This window comes from Petromyzon marinus, chromosome 36, assembly GCF_048934315.1.
Source record: "Petromyzon marinus isolate PM22_M1 ecotype Great Lakes invasive population chromosome 36, UKy_Petmar_22M1.pri1.0, whole genome shotgun sequence".
Lineage (NCBI taxonomy): Eukaryota > Metazoa > Chordata > Hyperoartia > Petromyzontiformes > Petromyzontidae > Petromyzon > Petromyzon marinus.
In genome coordinates this window covers 3,667,328-3,679,422 of record NC_133702.1, presented here as the reverse complement: position 1 = coordinate 3,679,422, position 12,095 = coordinate 3,667,328, and the positions used below count along the sequence as shown (strand labels likewise).

The 12,095-nt window shown below is 48.6% G+C and overlaps 1 protein-coding gene across 1 annotated transcript in view; it reads right to left on the bottom strand.

The window, feature by feature from the left end:
- LOC116949400 (A disintegrin and metalloproteinase with thrombospondin motifs 20-like) overlaps positions 1-12,095 on the bottom strand; it is a 165,099-nt gene that overhangs the window by 24,809 nt on the left and 128,195 nt on the right. The window contains exons 26-29 of the mRNA XM_032966683.2: positions 11,040-11,360; positions 10,384-10,551; positions 7,758-7,940; positions 3,425-3,610 (exon numbers count right to left, since the gene is read on the bottom strand). Coding sequence (XP_032822574.2) covers positions 3,425-3,610; positions 7,758-7,940; positions 10,384-10,551; positions 11,040-11,360 — 858 coding nt within the window. The remainder of the gene's footprint in view (positions 1-3,424; positions 3,611-7,757; positions 7,941-10,383; positions 10,552-11,039; positions 11,361-12,095) is intronic.

Below are 12,095 nucleotides of genomic sequence, written 5' to 3'. Positions count from 1 at the left end.
GCTCGGCGAGGGGGGAAAAAAAACCACACAAATGATGGCCGCGGCCACTTTGCGTCCACAATGACCGCGCGGACGCCTCGCCAACCCTCGGAGAGGCTAAATTCCCGCGCCGTGACTTCACCGTGACCTGGGGTGACCCGTCAGACAAGCGGGGGGGGGGGCGGGGGGGGGAGCACGTCGTTTCTGCCGTACAAGGGAGGCACGTTCCTCTGGCTCGTCCAGCTCTCTCGCTCTTTCTCTCTGGCACGGACCGAGGGCCCACGCGGCGGAGGATTTTTGGAAATTGCATTTGTGGTGTAGAATTTCCACTGCAGATTTAGTGCCAATTTTTTTTTGTTTGGGAGGGGGCTTAAACATACGGGATCGTTAAAAATAACAAACAGAAAAATTGCTTTGGCCGAGGGGACGCACGATTTGCAGCCTGATGTTGGAATTGATGTTGAATCCGTGCTGAATTGTTTGAAATGTTCTTGCGAATAATGTGCAAAAAGCACACTGCTGTTTTTATAATTGTTATGAAAGGAATATGTAAAGCTTTGGTGCCTACATAACTGCATTACTACACTCATCCTAATACCAGAACCCTAACCTGTAATCTGTGCATCAAGCCGTACAGGTTTATAAATCATGACTCAGACTACACTTCCAGTTTTCAACAATAATAAGTACAAAAATCCCATCCTTTTAAAGTTTTTTTTTTTAAATAAAACGTTTATGCTGTCATTTATTTTACAATGCCATATATTTTACCAGAAAAAAAGCCTCGTCAAGTCTCGGTCCATTGTTATCGGGATAATTCTGCAATTCGGTTGCCGAGTTTCACAAATCTACACCGTCCACTCACGCTCACCTCCAAAGCGTTGCATTACAGGTATGTGCGCTGCTGCCACACCAGGCGAGAAGAGGTTAAAAGGCACAGGTGCAGTCCTGCAATTACTCGTTTGAAAAGGCTGCTGGAGGAAGGACCTCTGAAGGGCATTTGGCCTAAGCTTCCACACGACCCGCACGATAAACCACCATACGCGACCTGCCGACCGACTAACTGTGGGCAAGACCCATTTATTCTTCGGAGGTGGACAGAGACGTGGAGGAGATTTAATAAACTTTCCCCATTGTTTCAACTGTCGAAGAGGACAGGCCACCTCTGGTTCGCAAGTCCGGTGTGCTAACCATTATACCACAGCAGCATCCGAAAAAAAAAACTGTCCACCCTGCTATAAATTTTTTTGGACGAAAAAAAAACACCTCCACAGCTACCATACATTCCGATGATTTTGGAAAAAAAAATATTGATAACCTAAAGTCTGCATTGCAAAAATATTTATTTTAAGAGACATTACTATCATATAGATATTCAAGTCAATGTCTGAATTCTAGAAAAGAAGAGAGAAAACAATACCATCTACCACAGCCACATTGGCACGTGCCCCCGTGCCGTGGTTGGGCATACACCGATATATATATATTTGTATATAACAAATGATCCAGGATTTGGTTTATTTTAGTCCACGAGAAGCACACTGATGTTATTCCACATTCTTTTCTTAATGTACACACACACACGTGGTGCACCAAATGACTCGCTCGCATCTCAGGCCGTCCGCTGTAATGCCCCTCAAAGGACAAGATAACCAGGAGGAAAAACAAACCCGTGCTATTTAATTTCGTTACTAAAGCACTATTGATCCATGACAGAGCTGCAGTTTAGATCTGCCTCTGTCATCAAACACTGCCCGTTCACCTCTTGAACTCTGTCTCATTGCCTCCTCCACCCAGCACGGCGGTTGCTCCCAATGTGTTATTGTCGTATTTCCCCCCCCCCCACTCTACTACGACTGTGTTTACCGTGAGCACTATATCGTGTACGTACCTACATGTGTAGAACTTCTTTCACAACGTACGTAGTCAGCCGCGATAATCGGAGGTGCGGGATGAAGGACAACAAACTCATGACACGGAATGTCCATTCCGGATTCTCATCGAGCACTTCTTATGCCACGTGTTCGAGAATAGCTTGTGGAATGGGATAACTCTTAACTACTTCCAAATTCCCTTCACGTACCCTTTTTTTCCCACACAAGCGGGGGTAACAACCTCTACCGTTCTCGAGAGTAATGTTTATATCGTGCCAGTCAAACCGATGTTTCTAATTATTAGAGCTGGAACTCACCCGATTCACGTGAAGGACCAAAATTTAGTGTGATAGTTTATTTTTGTGCCGTCTTTGGCGACAGTTTGAGAACCAATGTTTAATCATCGGAGGCAGATGTATGTATGTTGCACTTCAATCTGGATTTGAAGCTTTTGTGACTGCAGGAATCCGTCCTCTTTGGTTCTTTCGGTAAAGTCACGTAGGTAAAAAAAAACAACCATGCTAATCGGAGGTATGGGGGAAGGACAACAAGATAAACACATGATCTCAGTAATTCCAGCTCGGTCTTCTGAGCTGACCACTCAACCATTACTGTTTTTTTTTCTCTCCAAAGTTCCAAGCATGCACTGATATTGACTTAACAGGTTCCCATAAGGCTCTACGCTTCAAAACTTACACGCATTACAAGGTATGGCAATAACATCCAAGTCAACATCACTCGAGAGCAATGTGGTGGAACTCTTGAAAACCACAAGACCGTGACTTTAAAATCTTACTTCATCATGAGAGAAGTTTCAAACTACAAAAATTCCACTTTCGCCCAAGCGTATATTTGTGTTTATGTATAAAACAGCTTTATTTCCTTACATGGTTGCACTGTAAACAAAATATATAAAGAGCAACAGAGAACGCACAGTATGTATCCTCAAGTGATCCACCAACCCCAGCAAGCCACTCATTACTGTTGCTGTGACACTATGCAGCGGTTCAATAACGGCAGTGGATTTTGTTGGACAGCCGCTGCAATGGCAACAGTGGGATCGGGAAACCCCGGATCCATGGTGTATTCCGCGCAAGCCACACGCATGGCGACTAACCCTTTCCCGTTTACGTCATCGGAATGGAATCGATTCCGAAAGGGAATCGATTCCGAAAGGGAATCGGAAGTAAAAGGCCAATGCGGGAGGGGCTTGCGACACAGTTTGGCGCCAGCTATCGTAGAGTGCGGCCGCGTCGCCACAGTTCTCTGCGGTGAGTACGATGCCTTTAAAAACAGCAGCACTACACCTCTCGAAATAAAATTAACGCGAACCGCTCGCACGTTCCGAGATTCGGCGGTGATCGGGGACCCACCCCGCCACTTGCAGACGTCTCTGAATGGGGAAAGGGTTAATAAAGGATCAGCGAGGCAGGGCAGCGTCGTGCCCAGTTCTAACTCACCTCTTACCTCATCGACACCAAACATGTCATCGGCAGACGGAGGCGACACGATTTCAGGCGTGCGAGCGACTGGGGGGGAGGGGGCTTGCGTGCAGGTGCGCCGGTGTTTACCTGGCCCCAGGATGACGCCCTCCACCTCGGACAGCGACCGGCCCGGCACCGTCTCTGCTGCCGCGGCTTCTCCAGGTGACCGCAGTCGGCCGGCGGCAGCAGCAGCAGCAGCGCGTCGCCCCGGCCGCCGTCGGCGAGGCATCGCACCTCCCGGTACTGCGTCCCGCGTCCGCACGTCGTGGAGCACTGTGCACGCACGCACGGGGGCACGCGATAAAGGCAGAGGTCACCGCGTAGAGCATTTAGCAGACTGTAAGGGGGCAAGCGAATGAGAATTCGGATCGGAAGAGTTATTTATACTGGAGGAATCTGATGAGCTATGAAGCTCTTTTTCACAGATGTCCAGTACGGGCATGGGCTCAGAACTTTACAACAACAAACGGTACAAAAACACGACATGAGTGCAACGTATAGGAAAGGTGAAAAAAATAACAACCCTTTAAAAGATGCAAGTAAAACTAAACTATTTATTTTTTATCTTACCAGGTCAAGCCCACTGAGCCATTCACTTATTTTTCAGAAGTGACCTGGCTATAAATGATAGCTCAACAAAGTGGCTTATCATGTGGTCATTTACAGCAGCAAAATAATCTACATAATCTCAATGCAATAACCAATAAACACAATTTGGAAAGATATATAAGTAGACAACATGCAAATTAAATATTGTAACCAGTTACCAAATTCTCTTTTGAACTAATTGATGCCAATTTACACGAATTCCTGGTGCTACACAGTGATACTTTCAAGGGTAACATCAGCTCGGATGAAAAAGCTAACCGACTTCACAAACTTGAGAAAAATGTAATACATTGTTGAACTCTACAACATTAGATTGTAATTTAAAAACCTTACACGATCCACTGGCACATTCGGGAAATAATATCTACAAATAATAGAGATTAACACGTAGGATTTCGCGACCAATATTACCCATAGGAGGTTTTTTGGGGGGTTAGATCACGTAAATATAAATGCGTCGTTAAACCCGCCACCACCCGACACAGCCAATTAGTAAGGTTTGTCACGTAAAGAAAACATGTAAATTCGTTACTAGTACAGCACACACCAGTGTGTTGGAGAGTAAGCCTAAAGTGGGTGTGTTGGAGTTGGTTAATATTTACTTGATCTGACCCCCAAAAAAACCTCATGGAAAATAATAGAGCGTGTACAGGCCTCAAATTTCATTTATTTATATCATGCGGACTGTTTTGTGTTACAGTTGATCCTCTCAGAAACATGTGTGCGTGTTTTTCACGCAAAGAAAGTATGAAGCAGGTATGATGTTGGCACTACGTACACGAGGCATTAAATACTGAGAACCTTCAACCGCTGCTTGCGCTTGGCAACGGCGTATTCCAATCGCACGTGCAGACACGCAACTATACACAAGTCCTGTCTGAGGGGGTGGGTGGCTAGCACCACGCCCGGCTGCCTTTGTCTCCCCAGTGTTGATGTTTACACATCGCACCAGGTACGCATTTGAGGCTGAGTCGACCGAGGGGAGGCCAAGGACTGATTCAGATAATTGTCACCGGTGTTGGCCGTGAGCGCGGCAAGTTAACCGCTGCACCACCACACGCACGCAAGGACACTTTGCACAGGCGGAGAATCCCTGAAGCCTGAACAATCATCGATTCACAAGCCCTGCCATTGACCACTGCTCAGTGCTACTCACCGCTGCCAAGCCACTAACCAACGAAAGTGCATGTACTTGTTCACAACTAAAAATGCAAAAAAGCTAAATAAATTAAAAACGTGGTTGCTAAAAATGACAGCACGGTGGTTGAGCAGGGTCAGCGTAAAATGCTAAATGTCTTTGAAATATCACTTTAAACACTTACAAACATACAATCCCCATTATAAGTGAACCAAGTAAATTTGCCACCATGGGAAAATGAGGGTAAATTCCTGCAAAGGACACTCGTATATGTGTACTGGTACGTACGGTGCGAAAGAAGTTCAACACACGTAAGCACGTTTATAAAATGCATGCACGTACATTACTAAGTCTAAACTGCGTGAGACTTAATGACACGTTCTCCGCTGGCCTAGCACAAGGGGCACTTGTGGTGCTTGCACGGCACCACTCGTTCCGCTACCGCTTCAGAAACAGACGACAGCTAGCCATCGAACAGAGACGGTCGCCGCATTGCGCACGCTCAGGTGCGCTTCTGCGGCCGTCTGGAATGCTCTTCTTTCCGATATTAAGGATGCCACTGGGAGTTATGCACTTTTAAATCGTCCAAATTGAAAACGCATTTATGTAGAACTGCTTTTTTGTGCTCAGCTTGTAGTCCTTACCCCCGCGCCTCCGATTAGCACGGTTGGCTACGCGCGGTGCGAAAGAAGTTCGACACACGTACGTACATGGACTTGCTTCAGACTTAATGACGCGTTTCTCCGCTGGCCTAGCACAAGGGGCACTTGTGGTGCTGGCACGCCACCGATCTTGCTACTACCGCTTCAGAAACGGACGACGGAAGTTGACACCCAGTTCCCCCTGCCAGGGAAACCTGAGCCAGCGCCGTGGCCAGCCACAGGCGTGCCAGCGTTGCGTGAGAGCTGGCAGCAATGGATGCCGCTTAATCCTACTTAATGCACTGGCTGTTGTGATGGCCAAGCAGCAAGGCTTGCCCGCGGCAAGCAGCCAAGCAGACATATTCATCATCATCACCTGTCATTATCATCGTCATTGCATTCTCCACCATCACTGAATATTATCATCATCATCATCATCGCCGTCGTCATCATAACTAGATGGTTAACAGTAATGTTTTGTGAACCGTCATCGTGCCCATTGCTACTTTCATTCGTATCGGCATTACGTTTAAACATCGTCTCCTTTATCATCTCTTTCATCAACAAAATCATAATTTGTAATCATATCCATTACCGTCATCATCATTTTTAAAAAAGAATTATCATCATTTAAAATTAAACCAATGACACCAATCACCACATGCACAGCAGCACACTTTTAGACTTCACATGACCAAATTATGTCTGCTTTATCTAACAATACAGCTATTCAAACTTTGTTCCACTCCGATAATGAATGTTTAAAACATTTAAAAACTTCTACGTTCATTTAAATTCATCTTTGCGACTGTGCCACACACACAGACACGTACACGCGCACAGACACGTACACGCACGCGCACCCTTCGCTCGCTGCTCCTTCAAGAGATAAATCAAACAATGGGGGGGTCACAGCAACGGGAGTCTTTCTGTCGGCTGGAACTCCTCCGCTCCCTGCTGCCATCCCATGACATTTCCATCGTGCGTCTAAAATTAACAGCGAGACGGAACGGAGGTGGGTGAGTGGGTGGGTGAAGGAGGGGTGGGGGGCAATCCTTGCAGTGCCCAATCGCATCGGTTCCCCTCTGCAAGGGCAGTCAAAGCGCCAACTGACATTTTCATCAACCCCTTTTCGGTTGGCAGGAAACCTCCCGTGAGATCGTTATCTGCTATCGCGTATCCTGAATTCCAGGTTTGGTATAGAGCGTGCCCCCCCCCCGCCCAGCCTCCCACTGATAAAATGTGGATAAGGAAGGTTTACCAAGTGAAGGGTGGCCCAGTGCCTCGGTGTCTCCCATTGTACGGCCCAAGATAACAGCAGGGCCCTATGCATCCTGTGTCTGAACTCTGTGGGGCGAACCACTGCTGACATTCGTGGAAATGTTCATCAAGGTCAAATGTGGCTTTTTTGAAATTGCTATTTTTTGTCGTTGCAATGATTTGCATTTTTTCCCCATCATCAGCTGCAGATAATTCTGCAGTTTTTTATTTTACCACCTCAGTTCTTTTTTTTTTTTTTTAATATCACTCATGCATTACTGCTATCGTTAATATTACTCTCTCACTAGAGGAAATACTTGGCCTTCGTTAAAAACAGATCTCCAGTGAAAACGCCACGTGATGATGATATTAACTATATTATAACGAACAATATGATGACATATCATATATAAACTATGAGACAATCATTAGTGGCATTGCATTTACGTAAAAAAATCATCATCACAACCACTACTCAACACAATTGGCATACATTTGAATATTAACTCCAGTACATCATTGTATTCCATTTGCCGAATGCCTGAAAACATCTTCGAAAACAAAAGTGCTGTTCGTTACGATGACCTCTGCCCCACCGTATTCGCCCGATGTCTTACCACCTCTTGAAGGGCTATATTTGCTCACGGGGAGAGAAGGGGATATTGGGTATCCTCCACCCTTCCTGCCACTCCCTCTCGGAAATGCACTCCTCATTATCCGTGCACGCAGCCCCACAGCGGCCGAAGCAAGAGACCGGCGGCGCGGCTCGTACCGGGCTCCAGGACGAGCGGTGCCACACCCCGGGGCTCACGCAGGGACCCTCGTCGGGACAGGCGTCTGCCGCCGGCGGCCGCGTTGCCGCGTCGCACCGCGTCTCGGGGAGCGGCTGTCCCTCCGGAGACTGGCAGAGCACGAGGCGCGTCCGGACGCCACTGCCCCCGCAGGATCGAGAACACTGTGTCGCAAAGACAGCGAGATCCCCCCCCCCCACACACACAGAGCTGTTTAACTATCTCGCCTGATATGCATGAGGTCGTGGGTTCAACCCTGACCCTGATGACGCCTGCGTATTTGGAGTTTGCGTGTCTCCCCGTGGTCGCGTGGATTTTTCTCTGGGTCCTCCGGTTTTTCACTCCACATGTAGAATCAACACGCATTGAGCTTGTTTGGCTGCTATAAATGTCCACGTGATAAGCCACTTCGTTGAGATGTAATTTATGGCAAGGTCACTTCAGAAAAAGAACTATATAGCTCAGTGAGCACACAATGGGGTGAGTGGCTAGAACTAAACCCGGCCGCCTTTGTCTTCCCAGTGCTGATGTTTACATACTGCGCCAGATACTCATTTAATGCTGAGTCGACCTTGGGGAGGCCCAGGACTGGTTCAGATAATCGTGACTGGTGTTGGCTGGAAGCAGGGATTGAACTCAGGTTGCCGGGTTCGTAGTGCAGCATTCCAACTGCTCACTACTGCTCACTTCTGCTCTGGCTATAAAGACAAAGATCCCTTGTATAGCCTTAACAGACTGTAGGGGCAAGTGCTGTTAGTGAGCACCTATGAAGGCCGGAAGAGTACACGAGGGGGTGGGTGGCCAGCACCACGCCCGACCGCCTTTGTCTCCCCAGTGGCGATGTTTACACACTGCACCAGGTACTCATTTGAGGCTGAGTCGACCTAAGGGAGGCCCAGGACCGGTTCAGATAATCGTCACTGGTATTGGCCGTGAGCGGGAATCATAGTACAGCATGCTAACTGCTGCACTACCGCTCCCGCTACACACACGCATGCACACACATGCGCTGCATCACACACATACACACGTATAGCAGAATTGAGAACAGTGCATCACAAAGACACGCGCACAGCATGTGGCTAGGGACAGAGACCACCACCCCCACAGTGAAGCATTCCTGAATAAATAATTTGCGGTATATTAAAGTCTATCACATATTGGTGAAGGCCTTCCCATGCCATGTCAGCCATGGGGGTTATTTGATCGTCCTTCACGCTGGCTCGAGCGGGTTGGTGAAGAGGCAGCCCAGGAGCCGTTGAGATGTTAGCTGTGGCTAGGAATCTAAATTAGAGGGCACCACAATCGCGGGATGATAACTACCTCGCCCGGTATACGGGAGGTTCGTGAGTTCGATCCCAACCCTGATGCTTGTATATTTCGAATGCCCATTTCTCTCTCCCTGTAGTCGCGTGAATTGTTCTCCGAGTCCTCCGGTTTTGCTCTCCACATTTAGAATCAACGCGCGTTTAGAGGATTTGGCTGCTGTAATCGTCCACACTATATGCCACTTCGTTGAGCTATCATTTGTGATAGCCAAGTCGCTTCTGAAAAAGAGCTATATAGCTCAGTCGGCCTTACCTGGCAAAATAAAACGTTGAGTTTAGTAAATCAGGTTGCCAGGTTTGTAAGGCAGCGCGCCCATACGATGTATTAATTTGCTTGTACTGGCCATATAAAGAGAATGGTGACATAAAAGCTTTACCGCCACAGGTGGCACTGATTTGTGCTCTGTTACATAAACGGCCAGATGTGTCTCCTGTTACGAAGGGCAGCGCTGCTGTGTTGAAAACGAGCTATGGAAAATGTCGTGAAACTGCCCTGTAACTTGCCGTGATGATGGTGCCTTTCCTGCCACAGATGTGTATGCAGAAAGGCTATCGTGAACACAGGGGCTCATCCTTGTCATGCATTGTTGTTCTCGATTTAAAAGCTTAATGAAGGACGAAGATTGTTCAATACAATAACAGTGGCACAATGGAAAATACATCTATCAATAATTAAATATTGGTATAATTATGAGTAAAAAATACATATATATTTTAATTTAGCAATTCAAGAATGTGTTTCTCTCCTAAGCAATCATAACCAACCATATGGATTCCTGCAGTCACGAAAGCTTCAAATCAAGATCATAACCAACCAATCACCTGCTCTCCAGGCCACATTGTATCATCCTTGTATTTCTGCTGTTTATTGAGGTGTGAGTGGAATGATGGGGGTGTTAATCGAAGATAGATTACTCACCTTGGATGTATGTGTCTCTACGCCCTTTATGTTTAGAGCAATGTTGTGCAATTAGATATTAGCCTGTAATGAATATACCAAGTTTCTTGGATAATATGATTAGCCATAAACCCACGTGTTCGCTAATCCGGTGAGACTAAGTCATGTATGAGGCGTACTCGGTGGTATTATGCTGTCCTTACTGGCTGTGCACCACGTCGCTCAGTGCTTGCTCTCTCACCCGGATTGCCTGTTTTTTTTTTAATGCTGTTACTGATCAAACCACTGTTTCAATTTATGAACAGACGCCGTGAAAGCCATCGACGCGGCAGCCAGCGCGCGAGCGAGTGTGGGGAGTGGGTCCCGCGCGCTCCCTCTCACCGCGCTCCACGTGCCGAAGTTCCACAGGGCGCACAGCTGCTGCTGCTGGCAGGGCCTCATCTCCGGCGGCCGTGAGTTTTGGTCGCAGCGATCGCCGGGCTCGCCGTCGGGATCCTGGCAGACGACGAGGCGTCGCTGGACGCCGCCGTCGTCGCACGTCTGCGGGCACTGCGGGGGGCGTGCGGAAGGTCGGGCCGGCGTGGCGACAGACAAACGTTTCAGAACGCAGGGCCGCAGGCTTTTTTTGCTCCGATTCACAATGTCCCTGGCGAACTGTGGACCCGCGGACTCAGAGCAAACGTTTGTACATATGTATGTGGAACTTCTTTCGCGTGTCAGCGAAGGTTCATTTTTTGCCACATTTTTTTCTTGAAGCGAAAAACTCCGAAGTGCATCACTACAACAACCCAGTGATGTTACTGTGACGTCAAACCCATCCGTCTCCGTACGATACCAATGATGTCACGAGAGCCATGACACAGCACCTGACTGCTTTTTCTTTTAAAAAGAACGTTTATCTTATTAATATTCTCAGATTGCGTAGCTTGGGACACAGCCAAGGTATAGGCATCTATAAGCCAAGATGCATGACGTACTACACGCACACGCGCGCGGCTTTGCCGTTCGGGTCGCAGATAAAAAACAAAACAACTCACGGGTCCCCAAAGCCCAGTCCTCCAGCGGTCAGCGTCATCGGTGTCATCGGCAGCAGCAGGAGGAGACGGGAGAGCAGACGAGGGGGTCCCTGCGGGCGCTACCGGGCGTGGGCGCGCGACCCCCTCCCCCGAGACGTCCCCTCCGCTCCTACTTCTCGTCTCGGGCGGGCAGGCCTCCGGCGAGCACTCCCGCTCCGAGATGGGGCGCTCTTCCGGCTGGCACTCGGTGACGGCGGCGACGGCGTGGACGCCCGTGGGGTCGTCGAGGGGGACGCAGGCCACGTGGCGCGACTCGACGCCGCGGCCGCACGTGGCGGAGCACTGAGCGGCGGGGGGGGGGGGGAGATGACGCGCAAGTCACCGGGGACCGTCACGTTTGGTCACGTGGCAGTGCGGCACGACGCTGGAGTGTCCGGCCGTCGCACATCTTTATTCCAGATCTTAAATCTCATCTATACCGTGGGGCGGCACGATGGCCGGATGTTGACTACCTCGCCTGTTATGGAGGTCGTGGTTTTGATCACGAACCTGACGACGCCTGCTGTATATGTGGAGTTTGCGTGTCTCTCTCTCCCCGTGGTCGTGTGGATTTTTTCTCTGGGTATTCTGGTTTTTCCCCTCCAATATATAAAATAAAAATGCGTTTAAAGTATCTGCCTGCTATTAAATTCCAGAGGATAAGCCACTTCGTTGAGCTATCATTTGTGGCCAGGTCGCTTCTGAAGCATAACTAGAAAGCTCAGTGGGCCTTACCTGGTGAAAACAAAAAAAACTTTTAGTTTAGTTTGGAATGCATTTCTCACTGCGATCATTAACGCTGGACCCCGACGACGAGCCCAGCAAACGATGCGACCAAAACTCATCCTACTTCATCCAAGATGTTTGGCCAGCATGGAAGAGTAGGCCAAATACTCTCTAGAGGGGCTAAATATCACAGCCGCCGGAGACGAGGCCCTGCCAGCGGAGCGGCGAGAGGGACCGCGTGGAACCCGCTATCCCACGCACATGCACAGGGCGTGGCTTCTGCGTCGATGGCTACACGGAATCTGTTAATGA